Source organism: Danio rerio, chromosome 15 (assembly GCF_049306965.1).
Source record: "Danio rerio strain Tuebingen ecotype United States chromosome 15, GRCz12tu, whole genome shotgun sequence".
Taxonomy (NCBI): Eukaryota; Metazoa; Chordata; class Actinopteri; order Cypriniformes; family Danionidae; genus Danio; species Danio rerio.
In genome coordinates, this window is record NC_133190.1 from 27,168,919 (window position 1) to 27,194,581 (window position 25,663).

At 37.7% G+C, this 25,663-nt stretch overlaps 2 protein-coding genes across 2 annotated transcripts in view; both read left to right on the forward strand.

Annotated features, from left to right (window-relative positions):
- si:ch211-108p6.4 overlaps window positions 1–12,016 on the forward strand; it is a 133,218-nt gene extending 121,202 nt beyond the window's left edge. Inside the window, exon 5 of the transcript XR_012390857.1 lies at window positions 10,805–12,016. The gene's annotated coding sequence lies outside the window, so the exon portion shown is untranslated. The remainder of the gene's footprint in view (window positions 1–10,804) is intronic.
- lrrc75a (leucine rich repeat containing 75A) overlaps window positions 976–25,663 on the forward strand; it is a 47,609-nt gene continuing 22,921 nt past the window's right edge. The window contains exons 1-3 of the mRNA XM_021474345.3: window positions 976–2,762; window positions 15,727–15,855; window positions 23,261–23,373. Of these exons, the coding sequence (XP_021330020.2) occupies window positions 2,508–2,762; window positions 15,727–15,855; window positions 23,261–23,373 (497 nt within the window). The 5' untranslated portion in view covers window positions 976–2,507. The remainder of the gene's footprint in view (window positions 2,763–15,726; window positions 15,856–23,260; window positions 23,374–25,663) is intronic.

Genomic DNA, 25,663 nt, shown 5'->3' on the forward strand with positions numbered 1-25,663 from the left:
AAATCAAAAACAGGTCTATAAAGTAATGATGACAATTCAGTTACACATTTTCATATTTTTTCAGTTTTATTCCACATAGTTTTAAGTAAATTAAAATTCAGTTTTTAAATGTTATTTCTCTTGTTATTCTTGGGTAAAATTTAGTTTCAACAGCTACTAGCCCTTGCGGCTCCAGACAATACATTAAGTTTTTATTATTATTATTATTATTAATATTATTTTGGTCTGTCTAAAAAAACTGAACATTATTTTAAATCCAAAGCTTCAGCAACCACCTGAGCATGTTTATGACAATTTGGAGTGCAAACTTCTTGTCACATTATATTTATTTATTAATGTTTCATAAAATGACTATATATATATATATATATATATATATATATATATATATATATATATATATATTTTTTTTTTTTTGTATGTGTGTGTGTATTTTTTTTTCTTCTGAAACTTACAACTTACATTGCAGTTAGCATTACATTTAATAAGTCACGAAAATTATTTTTTGATGCTTACTGTAGAATAAAAATCACTACCTCTTGGATTTAATAATTAACTAACTCTATTATTTGGCAAACTGTCCCTTTAAGTGTTTTCTAACTTTTTTTCAACACCAAATTTTCCATCTTTGAGAAAGTGCAGCAGATGACATGCCATGTGTTAAACACCAGATGTCAGCAAAGAAATGCCAACTATTATCGTAGTGGACGATTAAAAAATCACTTAAGTATAGTCTGTGACCCCGCGTATATTGGATATGGGATTGTCCGAATGCTTGTATCTTTAATGGGCTTAAAAGCGTTGAAATACCACATGAAGTGCAGAACTGGATAAGTCCCAGTCTGCTCCACTTGGTTAGGTGTATCCTGGCAGTGGTGCATTCTCGCCTGTAGACTGAAACACAAGTGGAGGATGTTGCAGACCGCTCCACCCCTCCCGCACAGCCTGTGTCGAGACCCAGCGCCTCTCCGCTCCATCCGACTGATGATGAGAGCCCGAGCAGCCGCGCTTCTCTGAACACACCCTGCCCTCAGACGGGACACACCTGGAGGGAGAGAGGGGTCACATCAAAGCGAGAATTAATCCGACACCGCACATTTCATCAGCCAACAGAGGCATTTCTCTGAGCTGCGTGAAAGGAAATACTCGGATGACTTGTGCGCGGAGGAAAACAGTGACGGACGACGTAAATATTTACATGCCCTTGTTCACAGCAGGACCGCTCGCCGTCGACTAAACTCACACAGAGACGCACGTCATGAGAATGCGGAGAAACTGCGATGTTAACACGCTCAAACAAATGCTAAAATAAAAATACGGGCGAAAAATCGAACCAACCTTTCCTAAAAATCGTTTTGTAATTCTGCTGAACTGGACTGAGAGTTTCTGGAGGTTTGCGGGACTGCTCTTCTTTAATCTGCGGTCATGCCGCAGGCATCATCAGATTTATTCCCTACCTGAGGGAATCGAGGATTAACGTTACTGGAGTTTTTAACTGAAGAGATCAATTATGCAGCTCTGACCCAATTGGACTGAAATACGAGTACTTCGACTTAAAACACGCAGTCTTTCAAATGTTTTGACGTCTTATGAGAAATATCTAAATACTATTTCGCGTTCAGACGTTTCATAAAAAGCGTAAACAACTAACGAACGAGTTGGCTGTGGTGTAAAAGTTGGACGTCGTGCGTGGTAAACAATAACCGCATCCTTATTGCAGATTTGTTGGATAATTAGGCGTGCAATGTGCAAATTGTTCAGTGATTTTAGTGAGTTTAACTTTTCAAGTTATTTTTTTTTAAATAAATTGTTTCGTGAAATTAATTTATCTTCTTAAGCTTTTGTCAGCCCTGGCGAAGTTAAAAGTCTTCGAGACAATTTAAGTAAAGAAAAAATATTTTAGTAATTTAGACTGTGTGATGTGCTTATTATGATAAATTGATATCGACTTTACAGTGTTTTGTTGATTCAAACATCGTTCGAGCAGCTGTTGCTACGGTTACCATTGTAGAAGCGATTTTTGAGCGTGTACATTTGTAATTTAACTTCGACACGCTGTTGTTTAAACGCTATGTAATGCATTAAAGGTTATGCATTGAAATAATGTATATTTAAGACCCCCAACTTTATTTTGGGGAGTTTATGCCTTAATTAAAGAGGTTGTTCATCTTTCCAAACCACCTCCATAAATCGCACCCTCTGAGCACTTTCTGAATATATTTTAACGAAATGTAAAAATGCAAAAATTTATTACGAGAAATTCACGTTGATCCCAATGTAAATATTTATTTTCTCTGTCATGTTGTGATATGGCAGGCGTGAGGTGAGCAGAAGGACTTAAAAATTGTTTAACAATAAACTTAAAACCCTTTCTTATTTTCATTTGTTTCTTACTATATGTAAGCTCACATAGAGTGTCAAGGACTTTTAATCATTTAATGTGAATGCAATTTGAGAGCATGCCCAGACTGGAGGCCCTTTTCCAGGGTGAGACTCTATAACCAAACATGGGAGCGAAGCAAACAAAAGCTGCGGGCCAGGAGGCAGGAGCAAGTCCTCAGTGCACAGGATGGAAACGGACCCCCACGAAAGAGCGAAGTGACATCCTTACCTCTTTAATGCTGAGGTCAGGAGACAAACTGAGGAGCAGCGGGACTCCTCCTCCCTACCAGCGGCGCATCGGGATGATACAAGAGATGATGCTGATGGCGAGGCAGGGCAAACACGATGAGGCAACAGAGATGCTCAAGACCCTCCGGCAGGTATAAGTCAAGTTTTCTTCATGTTGAATGTCTGCCTTCGGTGGTGTACCTGTCCACTCTTTTTGCATTTCTCAGACAGCTTTAGAAATTACAAAAGGGCTTTTAAACCAAAGTTACCATCGGCCGTTCTAAACCCTGGGTAATCTGAATCCTGTGTTATGTTGAACCGTGTTTCACTGCTCATTATTTACCTGGGTTCTAGAACTTTTGGTTCTGTTCACTCCTATTCAGGTTTGTGTGAAGCTATTTTGCATTTGGTTGCATTCCAAAGTTGGTGAACTCTGACCTATGAAATCGCATCACGTGAAGGTGTGTTACCCACAGCAGATTAACACGTCACTGTAACTTGATGGATTAATTGTAATAATAACGTTACACCAAATCTGCAGGGTTGTAGTAAAATGGAGTAGAATACATATTGTTGCATTTTGGGTTAATTATTTATTGAATTATGTTTGTTTAAAAAAAGTGATGGTGGCTCAGTGGTTAGCACTATTGCCTCACAGCAAGAAGGTAGCTGGCTCAAGTCCCAGCTGCTAAGCATTGTTCTTATGACATTTTTCTGCTGGAGGAAAAGGCAAACTACTTCCAAACACTTCAGATATAGTCTGTGTTAGTAAATGTAAAGCTATTTATGAAATCCAGGCGTAACACTGTATGACAACACTGTTCTAGAGCCTACAGCTAATCAATCTGTCAGATTCCGAAGTGCATTACAGTTCTAAAGAAAAATATAAATGATGAATGATCCTAAATCAAACAAATACTTTTATAGAGATGGTATATAAGCATTTAATGTCACTCACCTGGAAAATGGAGGCTACGTGAATGTTTTGTGAGCACAAATAAGTGCACACAGCCTGCCACATCTGATTATTGTAGGAAATAATTCCAAAAGGCAGTTGACTGTATAAAGCTACATAAAACAATACAAAAATACAATGTATATGCCGAGTGCAGCAGCTAATCAGCTAGAATCAGCTGAGGTCACATGACGTTGACCAGCGAGACCTAGCTGTCACTCAAGTGGCCCCGCCCTTTATTATGCAGACTTAATATAACTTAATATAAATGAAACGGATGAGTTCTAAAAAAAAAATTCACCCCCCTCACAGTTGTCATGAAGAGTAATATTAGCTATATTAACCAAAATCGTTCTTTGTACCAGGTTGTAAACTCCTTTCTGCTGTAAAGGTGGCCATTTTAACAGTGGGGTCAATAGAAATATGCTCTATTGTGGAGCCAGGACTAGCAGAATTTAGATGAATTGCATTTGAAGTTATTTCCATATTACCTTCACAAGGTTGCCGCTTGATTAATACTGGTTATTTATCGCCCTGGGGTTAACATTTTTGTTTGTGTCATTGCCACTGATTGGATAAACGCATCATGTGACCAGTGTTCATAAAATCTCTATCATTGTGCATTCCCCATAATGAACTTTTTTTCGGATTATGAACATCAGACCGAAATTCTTCTTCACTCCATGTCACTTGTTTTCTGTCACCATCTGAAAACATTTTGAAATCAACTTCCTACAACACATAAAGGTGATGCTACTATTACTATTCCTGTGCTGGGTTTTATATATCTAGGTAAAGAGATCTGCTAAACCGTTTTTGTATGAAATGTACCTTGACACAGAGTGTAGAATGACAGGGTTAAGCACTATGTGAAAAGCCCTATTGAGTTAGGGTGGAGCATCTGTTACAACACAAAAACAATACTTCACTCCATGAAAAAGTCATGGTCCTGTAAGGCTCTGGGGCACCATTAGTTAAGTTTATTTCTGCAGGCCCCCTGCAGTCTCAATAATAATGTCCAAAGGGTTAGAAAATAAAGGAAGGAAGTAACAAAATTGTAATTACACTGTAAGCACATTCATGCTATTTGTTTCCATATGTCGAACCACCTACAGCTTCTCAGATGGTAAACAGAGGCCCCAAAGCACTGGCCCCAATGACCTGATCAGAAATTTATCCTTGAACCACATGCGTAAACCACACTTCACTTCACAGCAGAGAGCATCATATATATTGCAATTGGGCCAAAATGTCAGTCCCATACTGAGCTGGTGGGTTTTGTAAGTTTATGAAAGACAGTTTTCCTTAGGGCTGTACAATATGAATTGTATATAAAAAAATGTTGCGGGGGCACTTTTTATCATTTTGGAAGGGCACTTTCTATCCAAGACTAAAAAGGGCATGTGCACTGCACAGGTTGAGCCCTATGTGTGCACGTGCCTGGTCCAAAGACATGTGGTACATGTGAATTAGATAGGCTAAATTGTCCATAGTGTATGAGTGTGGATGTTTCCCAGGGATGGGTTGCAGCTGGAAGGGCATCCGCTTGCGAAAAACATGTGCTGGAGAAGCTAGCGGTTCATTCCACTGTGGAGACCCTGGATTAATAAAGGGACTAAGCCGGAAAAAAAATAATTGATCGAATGAAAAGTCTCATATTTCACAATTTGCTCTATCATTTATTTTTTGGTGTCACAAAATACAGTTTACCTTAGTGCTGTTTAGAATTTGGATGAGAATAGTCTTTATTTCGCAATAAATCATGTTCAGCATGTAGTTTTTTGTTTGTTTGTTTGTTTGTTTTGCGTATATACTCATTCACTTTCCTTCAGCTTATTCTCTGCTTTATCAAGGGTCGCCACAGCTGAATGAACCTACAATTACTCTGGCAATTGTTTTTACACAGCAGATGCCATTTCAGCCAGAACCCAGCACTAAGACAGTATCCACTTGTTAAGTCAGGACGTATGGATTACTGTTTCTGGGTCCAAACTTTTTAGTCATATGACATTAAAGAGAAAATCATGGTGTACACGACAGTGTCTGGACTTGCTGCATCACAGACACCAATATTTTAACAATTTATAAAATATTAATTACCTTCTGGTCATCTGATATGATATATTCCGGACATTCAGTATATATTGCAATTGTGATTTTTGAAAGTATTACAGTACTTTCTAAATGTTTATTATTACCATTTGTTGAGTCTCCCCATACAGTTTGATAAAGCATTTGGATCTGGAAACCACTTTGCGTGACGTCACACTTAACAAGCGAATATGCAATGTATATGGCAAAATAAAAAGTCTATAATTTCATATTATGCTCTGTCATTTATTTGGTGTCGCAAAATACATTGTTTACTGTTATGCTCTTTTTAAGTTGGATGAGAACACATTATAACATGTCTTACACGTCATGCAGACACATGAATAACAGCATGGTGAGAAAGTTGCAAACTTGAAGGTAATGTTTCCATTTGGCATTTTGTTTATAATAGTAATAATTCAAGTTGCGAGTATAATTTATTTTTTGAGTATATATTCATTCCCTTTTCTTAAGCTGATTCCCCTGCTTTATCAAGGGTTGCCACAGTGGAATGAACCACCAATTACTATATATATATTGTGTGTTCGTGATTTTCGTTTATATCGTTTTGTAAACATTTATTATTACTATTTGTTGAGCCTCCCCATACAGTTTGATAGAGCAATTGAATCTAGAAGCTGCTTTAAGGTGACGTCACACTTAACAAGCGGATATGTTTTGTATGGCAAAATGAAAAGTCTATCATTTCATATTATGCATTGTCGTTTATTTTTTTGGTGTCCCAAATTACATTGTTTACAGTAATGCTCTTTATAATTTGAATGAGAACAGTCCTACATGCTAGGCAGAAACGTGAAAAATAGCCTGGGCGAGAAAGTTGCAAACATGAAAGTAAAATGTTGACATTTAGCATTTTGTTTAGCAATAATTCATGTTGCTTAAGCTGAATCCTTGCTTTGTGAAGGGTTGCAACAGTGGATTGAACCACCAATTACTCTGGTAATTGTTTTTACCCAGCAGATGCCCCTCCAGCCATAACCCTGCACTGAGAGAGTATAACTGTGGGTGTGCTGAGAAAGACCCACACACTATGGCCAGTTATTAGTCTATCCAATTAATTTTTCCAATTCAGTTCTTTTTCATGTTATATACATATATTAATTGATTAAATGTACAATAAAAACCTTGTCATGATATACAGTATATTGTTATTAGCATGTGAGGTGACTTATATCGTGATGTATCGAGATTTTTGCTTTATCTCCAAGCGCTAGTCTCCAAAACTACAGTGTTGATCTATACAGTGCAACTCCTTAAATATTTCCTCAGCACTATAAATTTCAATTCTAAGTGCTTTTGAGACAGATGCGCATTTTACACTACAGCAAACCTGTGAGAACAGACATAGCACACGCTGGCCGAAGAGCAATACTGCACTGCATAAATACCAACTGTTTACTTTGGGCAGTGATTGTGGTTGCTGTCAGTGAGTACGATGTTCTGCCTTATATTGAACGGCTGTCTCAGCAGCAGGTAGCTCTGTTTGTGTCAGTATCGATAAAAACCGGTCCGTGTATATGTCTCCAGAACTTGCTATTTTTTGATCCAGCTTTCCTCAAAGAGTAACGATCGTCTTATGGACTAGAGGGTCATTTTAGCTGGTCCAGTGCACTTGACTTCCACTGGGGATTTTCTGCATTCGTGCGGCAGGGATCAAACACCAAGCCGATGGGGATTTCTAATCCTCCACAGGTAGTATTAAATGAATTGTTGGGCAGTGATGAAGCAACAGGTGGCCTTGGGACAAACTGCAGGATTTGATCCAGAAAGAGCCTTGTGAAAAACAATTACACTATAGGGTTCTTTTTTTTTTTTTTTTTTAAAAAGGGGGGGTACTTAATATGAAGGTAATAGACTTAAGGATATACTTAAGAGCAAATCGAATTGAATGTTTCTGGACATTTAATTACACATTGTTAACACAACATAGGCTCATTCTAATAACGTAGCCCTATATACATTTCTGGAGATTGTGAATCATTTAGCCAGAGGTACGTATGGCTGCATTTCATCTTTAAACCGAATGTTACAGGGCGGTGTTATAGCGTTCGTTTTTGCACTCACCAGCCGACTGCTTATCTCCATATAGAATACTTTTCCGCAGTTACCAGTTTGTCCAGTGGTTCGTTGCGTAGATTGGTGGATTTGAGATGCAGAGCGGAGTTGACCGCAATGAAGGGGTTTGAGTCCAGCGAAAAACAGTTCCAGAAAGCAGGTAAGACTAAAACAAAAGGCCAATAATAATACAAACAAGTTAATGACGGTAAGAATGTGGTAAAATCTGAAAATGTGGTAAAAATCAAGCTGCTGTGAGGGTTTTTTTTTCTGGATTTTTTTTTTCAAAATACTGTCGGTTGGGATTGGGAAAGGGGGTGGGTGGGGTTGTCGGTTGGTCAGTCAGTCTGTTGACAGTGACCTCTGGTGGATTTACGTGAGAACAGAAGGCACCAATGGCACTCGTAAGAGAAATTTAAGATCTCAAAAAGCATACACAGCAGCCTCTGGTGAATTCACAAAAACAGCAAAAAATTTATACTTTTAAGATGTATTTGGCACTCTCTAGAAATATATATAGAGCTTGTGGGTTGTGTTAACAAGGTGTAGTTTACCCAAAAATGCTAATTCTGTCATAATGTACGTGCACGGCTCTCTGAGGTTTTGGGCTCGAAGCACCCGCTGACTGCTGGAGCTCAGACATGAGCGTACGCTGCAGCACATGAAGTGTTTGGGCTTTTCAGAAATGCTAGAAGAAATGCAAATGTAGACGTGGATCACTTTTGTTCTAAAATGGCATTTTAAAATTAAGACATGCTAATGTAAACGGGGCCTAAGGTTGGTTTTTTTTTTGCGAGTGGGTTGCTGCTGCGACAGAGGCATGGAGGAGGATTGCGATGCCGGCTCAGCATCGTTATGTCTATTGGCCATCGGCAATGGATGATAGCATTGTCTATCGACCCAATCCTAATTTCTTTTTCATTTTTAAATTGTATTTAAATATATTGGTAATTACAAATTTGTAATTACACATTGCAATTTAGTACATAATAATTAAATGACACACTACAGTTAAATATATTTTGTTATTTGTTAAACAAGCATGCTTAAAATAAACATTAAACATACTTGTTTAAACAGTAAAAATGATTTAAAATGAAAAGAAGTAATTACTTGAAAATGTTTATTTTTACAAAATGCGCTTTTTAAAGAGTCAAGTGTGTTATGAAAAAGTGTGGAGGGTTATACAAAATTAACATCATGTACTCGCTGCAAGTACACATGAGTGGTCTTCTATTAAAATATTTTCTGCTAGCAGAAAGTGTGGTTTTAACTATAATTGATTTTGGAAGATCTGAATTAAGCATACTCCTTTTTCACAAGAGTAAGTTTTTCATTAACAAGTCAATTTTGCTGAAATGTATTTGCAGTGTTTCCTGCAGTGGGGGTTAAGGCACATAATGAGCAAAAAAGCCAGTCAAAGGACAGCGTCTCTTGTCCAGTGGTTACCAAGTGCACCTTGTTGCCCGGAAACCATGAAAATGGATGGGCCTTTGATTAAATGGAAATCGATTAATCAAGATTCTGCTCCATAGAGAGATGATGGTGATGATCCAAGGGTTTTGCTTGGCATACACTGTTTAGATTTGGGGCTTTAGGATTAAGGGGGGTCTAGTGTTAGAGAAATTCATTCTTAAGTTAGTTTTATATGCAGTGATTATTCACCCTTTTCCCCTTAACAAAGAAAAATCTTTCCTGAGCTGATTCACTTTGTCAAACTAATGATGATTTTTGATTTCATTCTCTCCCACCTGTTTTCTGTTTGGTTCAGTGTTGGTTATTTAGCTCTGGCTGCAGAGTAGAGCCCTCACCCCCACACACATTTGCAATTTTTTAAATTGCTGATCCCCCTGTTGGCCTTGTTGCTTTACAAATTGCAAAATGTTCAATAATGTAGATTAACTTTTGACTAAGTTTGGCTTGTTTTGCAGAGTTAAAGGATTTGTGTTCTTTTTTTCGGTGCTGACAACCATGCCTTTTTATTTTCTAGGCCCACATCATGACATTTAAATTCAAAGGGCTACATCAATTAATGATTTCAGGGTCATTGTGGCAGACATGGACTGATTGACTCAAGCATTGTTTGTATTCACAAAGCGCTAAGTGTGTGTGTGCGCTCATGGATTTTGTCTGTGTATATATGTGGCATGCACCTTTGAGTTCAAGAATACTTTGGTACTCTACCATGCTTAGCTAACATTTTATGTTGCTTAAAGTGTACTGTAAGTGTAACTGACACATTATTAGTAGGTTTCTGCCAGTGAAATAATTTTTTTGTAAAGATGAATTGCTAAAGCTTTTATCATACTTGATTCATATCATTATACGATATTGACCCAAGCTTGAAAAAAAGACAACTTTAACAGAAATAAACACACAAAAATACTTAGTGTATTGCTTTATTGTTCCGAGTAAATAAATGGTTCATACAAATTTAATCACAAAATGATGATAAAGTAAAATAGGTAACATGTTAGTTAATGCATTAAAATCAACGGTAAGAAATGGCCATATTATCGTTACACGATAAAAGTAATTAAAAACAACTAAATTTTATTAATTAATGTCATTAACATTTAATAAAATGATTACAGCTTTTGATTTTAACGTGTTATTAGGCATTAGCTAAGAAATTAACTTCAGCAAAGATTTATAAATGCTTTTGTATTTCTCATTACATTGACTAGTTCGATTAACTGAGTTTAACAAGTTGAATCTTACAGTAGAGAGATAAAGAACAAAAGGCCTTTGAATAGTCTCTGAATTTTCAATATTGCAGGCCAGATTAACCAACCCAGCCTCTTTCTGAAAACGTACCTCTATATTCATTTCTGGACACCGCCAAATCTCTCCCAGGAGCTATGTTTTTTTTTGCATTTTTTGGTTTTGCGAATCCACCAGAGGCCACTGTGTGTGCTTTTTGAGATCTCAAATTTCTCTTGCGAATGCCATTCGCGTCTGCTGTTGTCGCATAAATCCACTAGAGGCTACTGTCGACTGACTATTTGACTGACTGACTGAATGACTGGCTGACTGACTGATCGACTGACCCACTCTCCTCCTTCCTTAAAGGGTCACGAAACACCAAAACACATTTTTTGAGCTGTTGACAGTCGTATATGTGTCCCACACTGCTAAAAACACTATTAGGACACCTATATTTCACTAAAAAGTGTAAATTGGTTGTTTTTGCGTTATTTCAAGCAAATTCGTACTTCCTGTTTGAAACAAATTTTTGAAGCTGCGTCACGGTCATGACATAATAGCGTTGTATTCCAGCGTGCAGACTGGACGTCTGTGCCAGAGTGTGTCTTATTACGTCTTACAGTGTGATGCATTAATGCATGAGTAAGGCTTGGTTCAAACCAATCAGCGCGCTCTATTGTGCAACTTCATTAATATTTATTAGCGTCACCGTGTTTACGCCACAGAGACGCCACGTTGTGTTGGCAAAACAAGCGAGAAGTGTTGCTTTTATAGTTTGCTGCCATTAAGTTTCGTTTTCATTTTCTCTCAGTGAGAGCTCAGCTGGATCACGTGTGGATTAACGGTGTACGCGACGCTCGACAACAATAACTTCCGTGTCTAAGGAGGAACATTGTTTAACGTTACCTGAGAGCTGTTCTCATCTGCAAACGTTGAAATCCGGATTCGCTTGTAACGTTAGTCTCCTCTTCATAAAGACGCGGCTCTAGTTGCTGGTGATTGTCCTGTCTCTACAGATTTGGTAAGTGAGCGACCAGTGCTCTTTGTTTATTCAGTTTGTTCGTATCAAATTAAGTTAACTATTGCACTGAGTGCAAACATAGCACCGCATTAACCGGAAAAACACACGCGGCTTTCTGACGCTACCTGCCGTGTGCATCTAAGTTTCCGGGAAATGCGGAGTTTTTTTTTTCTCTCATTCGCCGTGCGGTATCAAACATTGCATGAAAAATACACGCTTAGAGCAGATCCTCGAATCAAATATCGCGTTTGTCGCGAGGGGCATGAATGAATTCCCTGAATGAAAGAGCCAAACTGCTGTTAAAGTCCAACATTTAATAATTTGGCAAATAATTCGACTACAGATGTCCATGTAGGTTAAATACCATCACTTTCTCATGTGTGTGTATTTTGACTGAAACTCGCGCGTGCCCAAATAGACACTCCCACACCATCCCACTTTAGTTCCTCCGACACTCCCCCCTAAACAGAGCTGGACACGCCCACTTTTCTGACTTTTTCCAACGTAGAGGTGTGAAAACACCCTGCTGAAACGAGGGGGTTTCATGGCCCTTTAAATCCAACCAATTATGTTTTTAAAAGCACAGATTGACTCGCCCACCCCCTTCCCCTCACCCAACTGGCAAATTTAAAAAGCAACCCTGAAAAAGAAAAGCCCTCGCCTGATTTCTACCACATTCTCACCCTGGTATTTACTCGTTTATTTTATTTTTTGGATTCTGTTTTTGTCTTGCCTGCTTTTTGGAATCGTTCTTCACCTGACTCAAACCCCATCGTCATGGTCATCTCCTATGTGCATCTCAAGTCCACCAATGTACATGGTAATCTAACTAGACAAACTGGTAACAGCCAGAAAGCTGTTCATATGGAGGTAAGCGGTCAGCCGAAAAGTGCGAAAAAGAACGGCCTCATACCACCTCGTAGTGTTCATTTTAAAAACTAAATGCAGCCATACCTACTTCTGGCTACATAATTCGCTATCTCCAGAAACTTATACAAGGCTGCATTTTCAGAATGAGCGTATGGTGAGATTAGCACATGATAATGTTAATGTCTCAAAATAAATCGCAGATTCAGGCTTCAACCATTTGGTGATGTTTCCTTGATTTCATGCCAATTTAATGATTTTATAAACCTTGGTGGACAAAAGGCCAATCAGAACACAAACTATTGCGTGACTCACTGGGCACGCCCTCATCATTTGCATGTTCTTTGAAGTCTCTGTGAACTGAAAGCTGCGATTGTTATTCTTTTCATAATTTTAAATGAGGAAACAGTGGGCATGGCTTGTTTTTTTTTACCGCGGGCTAAATAGACTTAGTAAAGTAGGCATTTCATTCAGAAAGATCGGGAAAGGGCTTTTAGAAGAGTTATTACAACCTAACAGACTCCTCCTGCTCACCATGTCTGTTTGTTGTCAAAATTGACAGTTGGAGCAGCGTTAGCCACGCCCATTACCTCAAAATCATCTAATCTAATGAATTAACTGAAAACAAACAGGAAGTGCATTTTCAGATTTCAATTAAAGATTAGAAGGGCAAACATTTTTTTTTCTTAATGACACAGATGAATTATTCACACAAAACTAGCTATATGATCTAAATCATATGGTTAGTTTTGATTTCTTGGGGACTTTAAGTAGTTTATTAGAGCCTGCTGAGTAGCTGCGTCATTCAGGAAAGCACAGACTGATAATGCTGCATTTAAATGCTGTTGTATGTGAATTGTGAATAGTCTAGACATTAGGGCTGTGCGATTAATCAAAATCATATTGCAATCGCGATTTGAAATGTTGCGATTAGCTAATCGCAAGAGGCTGTGATTAGAAATATATTTATTGTATAGTTTCCTCCACCCAGAGCAAATGCGTACTGCCGTCTATGTGCGATGGTCCTAGGGGCTGATCACACCGAAGACGCTTTTACATTCCAAAAATATGTGGCGCACTTTACTGCCTTTTTTGCTGACAAGAAAAAGAAGCGTGGTGCACTTGACAACACAAACACTGCAGTCACCTCAACTGAAACCCCGCCTCTGCTTTCATTTGATTGGAGAATGAAACAGACACAACTGTTGTAACACGCTTTTTCCGCTCAAACTTGATTTTTTTAAATCCGAGCACACAGTGCGGAACAGCAAATACGCGAGGCGCAGCAAGCAGTTAAAAACACTAGCCGCTAAGGGCGAATGCGCAGAACACTTACGGATGTTAGTAAACCATTCAAAAAAAGCGCCTCTCAGCTCAATAAGTGCGTTCGGTGTGATCGGCCCCTTATTAGTCAATTGATTGAGCACACTTCCGTTCTGCCCAATCAGAATTGCGCAACCGAACTATGCAGAAAGCCCACAATAAACAAACAAACAGGAAAGCGTGGACAAGTGGGATGATGGTGTGTGCCACTTCAGAAGCATTAATAGACTAATTCATATTAAAGAAAAACAGCATGTTGGTAATATGGGAATATTTTGGTTTCAAAGTCACAGACACAGAACAAAAACAGATCCTTTGTAAGAGCTGACGCAGAATTGTTGCCTCAGCACGAGGAAATACAACAACCAGTGCCTAAAAACAGCACAACAGGTGGCTATATGAGGAGTGTCTTGCTAAAAAGTCAACTAAAAGTATTGTCAGTGACACTTAATTCAGCAGCAAGCAACAGCAAAGTACAATTTCAGAGCTGTCTGCAGCTGTTACACTATAAGAAAAAACATCATGAAGGCACCAGGAGATAACTAACGCCATAACTCACTGTTTGCTCTAAAGAAAAATTACTGTTTAATTTTTGAATATTTAAAAACAAATCTGAATAAATGTTTAACTTAAGTAACTCAATATCTTTTCAGTTCTTTTTTCAATAACTCACTGCCTTTTAGCAGCAAGAAGCTACGATACACAGGCCTGGATTAAGAATTGAGAGGCCCCTGGGCACAATGTCTTGTAGGCCCCCTACCTGGTCACACTCCTATTGTTAAATTAAAAAATAAGAATAACATAATATTTGTAAAATAAAATTAATCTATAATTACTCACATTTTTAAATAAATTATATAAAGTACATATATTTTTAGTCTACAAAGATTTAACTTATTTTTAAAGCATTTAAAGCACACTTTGACAAAAGAAATACTAATACAACTAATAAAAATAAATACATTTTAATGTTCTTGTTCAAGTTTACAGAAGCAGTCCTAATATATATATATATATATATATATATATATATATATATATATATATATATATATATATATATATATATATATATATATATATATATATATATATATATATATATAAAAGATTATTTTTAAAGTATAACATCTACAAACGTATAATGCAAATGATTTGCATATAACACCTCTCCAATCCAGTTCAATGAATCTGAGTCCTCCATAATACACACACTTATTAATGATTCCTACTTGTCCTCTTTGTGATGAAGAGTAGACAAAATCTGAAATGTAGTAGGAAAAAATTACGTGTTCATGAGATGCTGGATTCGAACCGGGTTCATAATGGACCGCATCAAAACATGTTGTCATGCGCTTTAGGAGCTACGCCACTCAAGCTGATGCTTGTTGCCCTCTTTAGTTTTGTTGTCGCTGTCAATCAAACGGTGATAGGCGGGAATCACTCAGCTTATTCCAACGAGGCGCGCTGTTTGCATTTAGCCTAAATAAACACTACAAAATCAGTGTCCCTCGCAGGCGCCGCAAGTGCGCACGGGCCCCTGGGCCTGTGCCCATAATGCCCATTGGTTAATCCGGCCCTGACGATACAGAAAATTGAGCTGAAGCTTGATTACAAAATTAAAACACGAATCAAATCGAAATCGCAACATCTGTCAAAAAAATTTGCAATTAGGTATTTTACCCAAATCGCACAGCCCTACATGTTTCATTTATCATATTGTAAATATGATGTGAGTTTCCAGACATTCACAAATCCTCTCCCATGGCCTTATGGGATAGTAAATTGTCTATCATAAATGCCCACTGTTTTAGGACTACTATGAATTTAGCCAGAGTACTCCAGTCACACACTGTTTTCAACTGCTGTATAATATAGGAGTATGATATTTTAGATGCAGCCCATACTCTGAGCTACAAAGAATTATGATTTTCACTGACTGAATATTTATTCTAACCTACAAGCGTCTTAAATTATCCATTAAAAATTCTAAATTCATAAATAAGACCTAATGCAAGTCTGAATCTGTAATTCGCATTCTTCAGACCTCCCTGTTTTCTGTCTTTTTTTTTTCCAGGATCTGGGAATGGAGTCAACCTCTCTGGACGATGTTCTCTACCGCTATGCCAGTTTCCGCAACCTGGTGGATCCCATTACCCATGACCTCATTATTAGCCTGGCCAAATACATTCACTGCCCAAAGACGGTAATTTGTGATTCGTGACATTTTGTCCATACCGTGCACACCTAAAAACACCTCACACACCATTTCAGCATGCTTTACTCTATTTCTGTGCACGTTGTGATGTGTTGTGTTAATATTTAATGGATGTTGCTTTATAGCGCTGGCTGGAGAGCACAGCAGATAGACGTGCAAAATGAAACCATACCAATCCAGTGCAGCGAGCATTAAAATGAAGCAAGTGTAAGGCAGAAGCAGAGATGAAGAGAGCAGAGAGAAAAGAAGCAGAGGGAGGTTTACTGGCGGATGAGTCACACAGACTAAAGACCAGTCAGCCTCCTTCTAAGACTACTGCTACTGCCGCTGCTGCACTTAATGAAGCCAGTCAGGCACTATATCACACCGCTAACGCCCTGCTCAGCACCTATAGAGAGTCACACAAACACCTGACCTCCACCAAAACAACACAGAGGATGCTGCGCACTCTTTGCTTTTCACTCGGCTCATCATCTCTTCTCTAACGACATGTGAATGTGGGAGACTTATGATATCTATCTATCTATCTATCTATCTATCTATCTATCTATCTATCTATCTATCTATCTATCTATCTATCTATCTATCTATCTATCTATCTATCTATCTATCTATCTATCTACCTACCTACCTACCTACCTACCTACCAACCTACCTACCCACCCACCCATCCATCCATCCACCCACCCACCCATCCACCCATCCATCCATCCACCCATCCATCCACCCACCCATCTATCCATCCATCCATCCATCCACACACACACACACACACACACAGTCCAAAGACATGCGGTACAGGTGAATTGGGTAGGCTAAATTGTCCGTAGTGAATGAGTGTGTATGGATGTTTCCCAGAGATGGGTTGCAGCTGAAAGAGCATCCGCTGCGTAAAACATATGCTGAATAAGTTGGCGATTTATTCCGCTATGGCGACCCAGATTAATAAAGGGACTAAGCCGAAAAGAAAATGAATGTCTGTCTGTTAGTATTTTGGTATGTTGCAGTATTATGGCGTGTTTAACAGCTTTAAATGTCGGCGCCAATAACCTAGTGGTACTGTGTGCCGACATATAGCACTGACGTGCTCATGGCAGCCTGAGTGCGATTCCTTTGCCAAACCTTCACCCTCTCTGCTTCCAATGCTTTCCTGTCTGAAACCTCTACTGTCCTATCATAATAAAGGTGAAAAGCCCCTAAAATAATTATTAAACAGCTTTAAATGACTTTTTTCATGAAATCAGTCTACACTTTTTACAATAATAAATTTTATTATTTTAAGGCTGTAACATAATAAGAAAAAATAATACTTTTGCTAGAAATTGAAATGCTTATGTGACAGTAAAGACATTTAAAATGTTAATAAAGATTTGTACTTTAAATAAATGCTGTTCTTTTAAGATCATATTCATTAAAGTGTCCTAAAACCTTTTTTTTTTATTTAGATGACAAAAAATTAATAAAAAAATTGACACTGATAATAATGATTAATTATGTTTTCTGAACATCATTTTTAAATGTTTTTTTTTTTTTGTCTGCTGAAAATGTAGCTTTGCCATATTAGGAATAAATAATATTTTTATATATACTTGAATTGAAAACATTTATTTTTAAAACTCTAATAATATTTATGTTACTATTTTATCACTAATAAATTATTATAGTATTATTATATTAATAATAAAATTATATGAATATATTGCTATACTATTTATTATATTTTGGTTAAATAAATGCACCATAAAATATTTCTTTTAATTTACTTAAATCCTTTAAAATCCTTTAATCCTAAAAATCCTTTAATTTGCCATACAAAAAACTTTTTATGCTCATTTTGACTAGTTTCAGACTAGTCGAAAAAGGGTTAACGCAAACAACAAGAGATGAAAATGCATTTGCCAAATAAACTCTGAAGTACTTAAACTCAAAACATTACACCCACATGGCTCCATTATGCTTGCCTTGTTTACTGTTGGTTACTAGTTACCAGTTCTACAGTCAGCCACTCTAACACCTTGATGGAAATTCACCTAATACACATTTAGGATTTATTCCTTTTTTTTTTTTTTTTTTTGCAAATTTTGAAAATATTGCTTCTGATTAGGATGGAAACCCAGCTATTGATTCACCAGGGTTGGAGTCAGTCCCAGTATCTCTGTCCACAGACAAGGGAAACACCCTGACCATATGGCCAGTCCACGACTTGGACATTATTGATTTAAAAAAAAAGATCAGCCTCAGAAACATGAATATGCAAAATCCTTTAACCAACCATGTTGACATAACAGAGAGACTGAAATTTCTCCCAGTTGCGTAAGGTGACGTTTGCTTAAAGTGATGTTATTGTAAGTAGCAGTGGAGGGAGACAAAGTCGAGATGAGCTCAGTGATGTGACGAAAAGGAAAGCAGGCCTGTCAGAGCCCGCTGGGTGTATGATTACACTGCCAGGGGACCCACTGTCTGTCTGCAGGGGTGACCAACCATGTGGCACTGTTAATCTCAAGCACATATCTCAATATCAACACACGCAGTTCTGTCCCTGATCCGCTACAGAGGTCACGGCCTGCTGCAGCAATGGCAGGATTGATTTACATATTGATGTTTTCGGTACAGATACAGACACCTGAACAGAGACAATGTGTCCTTGATCAAATACAGTGGCCGGTATTAATGAGAAAAAAACTACATTTTTATTCATTTCACAATATATACAGTTGAAGTCAGAATTATTAGCCCTCCTGAATTATTAACACATTTCTAAACTTAATAGTTTTAATAACTTCTTTCTAATAACTGACTTCTTTTATATTTGCCATGATGACAGTACATAATATTTTACTACACTGTAAAACCCAAAAAGTTAAGGTAACTCAAACAGTTTAAAGAAACTGATTGCAACAAACCATTTAAGTTAAAAACTAATCCTTATGAGTACTGTAAACTTAATCCATTTGAGCTGGGGGGGGGGGGGGGGTTGTCGCAGATGAAAGTAAAGAGGGTCTGGGCTTCGCAGAAGAAAGTGAAAGTGATCAGCGAACGTAGAAGAAGGGGGATCAGTAAAATGAGGTACCGGATTAGATTTCAGAGGTGCAGGATCCGGATCCGGCATAAATTAAGCCCTGGGTGTGCTAGAGATGTGACAAGATCTCGTATAACGAAGTGAAAGGTTGTCTCGTGAGTTGTGATGTTATGCTGGAGCGTGAGGGTGAATTTACCACTGAAAATTGGAGGCAGGATTTGATCACACACCTGGCAACCCAGGCTGGGCTCGGTAATTGCGCGTGTCACTCATTTGCTTGGGCGGGTGTGACGTAACTAATTTTTTTTTTGCCGGAGTTCAGCGGCTGCCACGTCCAACAGAGGCTACAACTGCAGCCATACACATTAACCATGCTTCATATCCATGGGATAGAATAGCACTTCAGATATGCTTAAAGTCATAATCCTTGTAAACAAAAGGAATTAAGACATGTGGAATATTCCTATTTCAGTCGAATTATTGAAATGCAGAGTAAAGGCCTGTGTAGGTCTTTTAGTCGCATTTTGCAACAGGATAAGACATACACGGCACGCATGACTGTTTGACGCTATTCTCTGCACCTACTGAGTCAGTAAAAGACCACAGACACATCTCTAAGCATGCGTTCACACATACACACACAGACACAGTGAGCTTCTGGAGACTCGAGACACACGCCTTCATCATCACCGAACACACGTTTATACTGTCAGTGTATGGTATCAAATTACAATAAAACAACTCTCTCCTATCAGTCCTTACTTTATATTTGCATTCAGTAGCCCAGAGCTTGTGACAAGTTCATGAAGGAAATCTTGCCAAATGAAAGTAAAACTGCTAAAAAAAAAATTATACCAAAAATTTAATGAATTTTAAGTTCAATTTGTGGAAAGGAGTCGGATTTCTTATGTGAAATTGTACGAGGGACATGCCAGTCAGTAGAGTTTATAGCTAAACATTTAGCAGTGTTTGCATGTCCTTTACAGCATAGAATTCTTTAAAGTAAAAAAATAGAAATAAAGTAAAATACCATTCATTACAATTTTTTTAAAAGGCACCTAAATTGTTTTGCAGTTTGTGTTTTTTTCCAGTTAAATAAAAATCTATTTTCCATTTATATATTAGCATATATATCTCTCATCTCGTCTCATTCTCGTGAACCTACACTTGTGTCCCCTCTCGTGGAGTAAGCATCTCGTCACACCCTTCATTTTTGCATCATGATTCTATATGATTTGTTTAGATCCTATTTGATATGAATTTTGCAATAAAAAAAAACTATGTTGCAAAAAAAATTATTTCAAGGTAAAAATGAAATGCTTTAATATTTAGTTTAACCTTGCTGATTTTGCCGTTTAAATTTAATCTTATATTAACATTTTTAATAGGTTGTATTTCTTTTTACCTTTATCTTAGGTTAACAATTTGATTCAAGAAGTGTAGTGACCACTTAAAATGTAAAGACATTTTTAGGTTCTGTAGGTTCTTAGTTGGAGCCACTGAACAGACAAGTGTTAATACTTAAACCTGCAGATAATTGGTAATCTCGTCATGCTTGAATGGTGGTCTCACTGAACCTGATTTATTACCCGAAGCAAATGAATGTTATTACAGTAATAAACCTCTGTGCATTTAGGTTATGATTAATGTGATAAGATGAAATTACTGTTAGAATGGATATTAAAAATGAAACATTTATGAGCAAGATCTCATCTTCGCAGCTCGTATTAATGAAATTAAACTTGTTCTTACACGACAGCAAGTGTTACTTTATGATTTATTATTATTAAAGACTATTAGTTGGTTCATTTAAGTTCTATGTCAGTAAACAAATGTGTAATATATTTATTTTTTAGTTAACAACAACAATACTAATCAAAGCATGCTAGCTCAGATCGAATTAGATTTAAGAATTTAGATTTAATCTTTATTTTTTTTGTATCACACTGTTATTTGATAATTAATTGGGCATTCCCATTTATTGTTTTATATTTAGATAACATCATCTAAAGTGGGTGAGATTTTAATTTCATATAATTTATTCATTTATTATCATTAATCAAAATGTAATTAAATATAAATGTGAAGCCTTTTTTTGCTTTTCAGTTAACAAAGCCATATTCTGCCTGACAAAGGGCTTGTCGTCTATCCAAGTTTTAGGAACACTTGACTTGACTTCTAGTTGATCATTTGCTATCAGAAGTGGCTTATATGAAAGGCAAAGGCCTCGAGATTACACTTATTTTACCAAAATAAATATGATCACGCCTTGAGTTTTAATTACTTAATTAGGAAAGTTAGGTCTCATTTTGCTGAGACAAAAGTCTTGTCACTTAACAGAAATAATGTACAGTACAGAATATAAAGTCATGGAGCAGTGAAAAAAGAATTAATATTGTGTATGACTCTCATGACCTTGGAGGACTGCATCCATCCATCTCTGCAATGACTCGAATCACTTTTTAATAAGGTCTTCTGGAATGGCAAAGAAAGCGTTCTTGCAGGACTCCCAGAGTTCATCAAGATACTACTGGATTCATCTTTAATGCCTGCTCCTTCATCTTACCCCACACATGCTCAATAATGTTCATGTCTGGTGATTGGGCTGGCCAATCCTGGAGTCATCTTGACCTTCTTTGCTTTTAGGAACTTTGATGTGGAGGCTGAAGTATGTCCTGCTGGAGAATTTGCCCTCCTTTGTATTTTGTAATGTAATGGGCAGCACAAATGTCTGGATTCTTCAGGCTGTTGATGTTGCCATCCACTCTGCAGATCTCTCGCATGACCCCATACTGAATGTAGCCCCAAACCATGATTACTCCTTCACCAAACTTGACTGATTTCTGTTTGTGATGATTGGGATGCAGTTCAACAGATGATTCATCTGAAATATCGACCTTCTGACACTTTTCCAAATGATCAACTAGAAGTCCAGTTATTATTTGTTGCTCATACAACTGGGATTAACGACAAGACTATACTTGTTCACAACTACACAGCATGTTGGCTTAGACTAAAGCTCACTTAAAGTTAACCTTTATGCTTAAAATGTATTATTAATACTTAATTTACATTATTAATAGACTTAAATCTCAAACTGAATCTTCGAATTAACCTGTACATTTTGCCACAGCCATGTCACCCTGCAGCCCAAGACCGGTTACTCACTGAAGCTAAGCAGGGCTGAGCCTGGTCAGTACCTGGATGGGAGACCACTAGGGGACACTAGGTTGCTGTTGGAAGTGGTGTTAGTGAGGCCAGCAGGGGGCGCTCAACCTATGGTCTGCGTGAGTCCTAATGCCCCAGTAAAAGTGAAGGGGACACTACACTGTCAGTGGGCGCCGTCTTTCGGATGAGACGTTAAACCGAGGTCCTGACTCTCTGTGGTCATTAAAAATCCCATGGCACTTCTCGTGAAAGAGCAGGGGTGTAACCGCGGTGTCCTGGCCAAAGTCCCTCTATCAGCCCTCACGATCATGGCGTCCCAATCATCCCCTTCCACCGAATTGGCTCCATCACCGTCTCTCCTCTCCACCAATAGCTGGTGTGTGGTGAGCGCACTGGCGCCGTTGTCCTGTGGCTGCCGTCGCATCATCCAAGTGGATGCTGCACACTGGTGGTGGTGTGGAGAAACCCCCCTCATAATTGTGAAGCGCTTTGGGTGTATGGCCATACACAATAAATGCGCTATATAAATACACATTACTTTACTTTACTTTACATTATACATTTGTGAAACCTATTTTGAATAAAGCTGACTTATTGCATTTTTTGTTATAGTTTTCATTTATTTAGCCCAAAAAATGTGGTATTTTAATATTTTTCAGTCACCTATTAATATAGCATAACAGCATTTTATTTCTAGACTAAATTATTGGCAGTCCTGTAAGAGTGTGCGGTGCTTTTTCTTTCTCAGTATAACTTAACTTATGCGTGAAACATCAGCAGAAATGGTTTCCATCTAGAGGAGTGTGGCAGTTACTTTTGGCAGTGTGTGTATATGAGCAGTCATGTCTCTCTGCAAATTGGATTGCTCTAGGCAGTGATAAATGTGAGTAGAAAATAATAAAGCTTTCCAGAGATGGCCATACAATACATCAATACGTTGCTGCTACGTTTTGCGTAGATGCATTTCATCCCAAACTCACATAAATCAAACACACACACTCCCAGCCAGATCCTCGGATGACCTAATGATAGCACTGGAGTGAGTTTGAAACCTGTCAGTCAGTCTGTATAGCTTTGTCATCATAAATGTCAGAGAAATTAGTATTTTACCTGGAGGGCTGGGATACCCTGGTCTTCTGCCAGTCTTTATTAACCTGCTGTGTGTTGTGGCTTGATTGACGTGATCTCTGTGTCTGTTTTTGTCAGGAGGGAGATGCTCTGGGTGCCATGGAGAAGGTGTGCCGGCAGCTGACCTACCACCTGAGTCCACACTCACAGTGGAGACGGCAGGGGCTGCTGAAGAGGAAGCCACAGTCCTGGTGAGAGAGCTCAGATTCGGGCAGTGAGGGTATAGCAGTCCCTCATATCGGATTTTTGCAAGACATTTTTTTCCTAAAATTCTAGATTTTGTGGCAGTTTTTCTCGAAATGTGTGTCAGTATTTGCAGCATTTCTTGCGCATATTGCCATGAAAATACACACATTTTATTTATTTATTTGACATTTTTTTAACCACTTGGCTCTGAAACTGAAACAGAATATTGAGTAGGGTGGAGGGTTTTTCTTCACTAACAGCAAACTAATGGTCGGAGGGGCGTGGCATCAGAAAAGCACTGCCTTTCTATACTGTAAAGATTATCCAAAAGTTACCAGTTGCATTTTGTGAATCTATTTATTTTTTTCCTGTTTATTTATGCTTTTGAATTGCATTATGGGACCTTGATCGTACATCCAACAACTTTTAACCTTGAAAAGTTAAAAAAAAAAATTTTTAATGCACATTAATGCTTTTGCGTTCCATGAAGGTCCCATGAATTCAAGTAAAAGACTTTTAGATGTTAGTATCAGTATTGTTAGTTTTTAGGACAACTAGTGTGCTCTAAAACAGTGACAAAATTTGTGTTTAGATAATAGATTTAAACATAAACCTGATATAAACATGTAAAGCTTGTAGTTTGTCACTTCCGCCTACATGGATCAATGGCTGCGTCCGAAACCGTATACTTCCATACTATATAGTACGCTAAAATCAGTATGCGAGCCGAGTAGTATGTCCGAATTCATAGAATTCGAAAATCAGTAGGCGAGAAGTACCCAGATGACTTACTACTTCCGGCGAGATTCTGAAGTGCGCATCCCATGCACGCTGCGCTATCCCATAATGCCCCGTGAGAGAATTCATGAATGGAAGTGAGGCGACGCAACTGACGCAGGTAGGTCACATGACCATGATAAAATGGCGGATGTAGTACGTCGGAATTCCATTCATACTTTTCACATTCCTACTGTATAGAACGTACTTTTCTGACGGCCGAGTAGTACGTTTAAATTCAAATGCAGTACCTACTGAGTAGTAGGCGGTTTCGGACGCAGCCATTGTTTTGTTTTTTTTTTGTTTTCCAAGTCCCTTTATACTTCAGTTTCTCATCAAATCTTGACCAATCAAATGCTCTCTGGTGTCTGACATGCCCCACCCCTTTTAAGACGCTTCTCATTTGCTTTTCATTTGATTCGCTTGAGCTAAACCACTCTCATTGGCAACAAAATGCTATTGGCTGTTTTTTTATAAAAGGGGAGGAGTTACACTATATCCCACATTCTCTTCATGTTTCGGTTAAGATTATGTTAAACATCGAATAAAAAATGCATATTTCAAAGCACTTCACGAAACCTTTAATCTAACATAATCACCCGTATTTTTATCTTTTGTATGTTATGGATAAAATAGAGTATTCCTAATAGTTATTACATTTTAGTAAATCACCAAGATAACACCCTATACACATAATTTAACACTCACATCAGTTTACTAATCAGTCGGCCCACATGGAATCTGTGCGCACAGAAATTCGCAGATTACCACAGATTTTTAGCCCATTATTGAGTCTATGTGTTTACTTGTGTAAATGTGTGAAAATGTATATTTATTCAGTTTTTAAATTAATTTCACTAATATTATTGTGATTTAGTATTAGTAATATTTATTTATTTAATAGTAATGTTCATGTGAGTTATTTACAATACAGTAAATATATTATATACGATACTTGCTTTGTTTACCAAATAAGTGGATCTAATTTGATCTGCATTGTAAAGATTAAATAAAAGTTAATAATTTATTTATTTTTTTCATATATTAAGATTTTTTGCAAAATTCTCAGCAGAAATGGCAAAAACATGTCCGTAGATTTTATCTGGCCCCACTAATAAGTCAGTGATTTATTATCAAGTCAACATTATTCAAAGGATTTGAATATACGTATCCAGGTAAACATGTTCATTTAACAGAAATTTGGATATTCAGTATATGTTCTTTTTTCCCCAGCCCCATTTTTTTGTTGTTGTTGTTCTCTGATGTCCACCATCACATGAAAACATTGATTTCCATAGCGTTCCACTCACAAGCAGCGGTCTAGTTGCTCACAAGTGCCTTGCTTTTTGTTCATTAATTAAAGTGATTAGTTGGTTTAAAAATAAAAGCCTCCACAAAGCATGCAGTCAGAATGAATCATCGCATTGTCAGTTGTTTGTCCGTGTACTGATTTGTCAGCACTTAGGGATTAATTACACTTTAAAAACCGCATGGCTAATGGAGCGTCTCAGTTGAGGT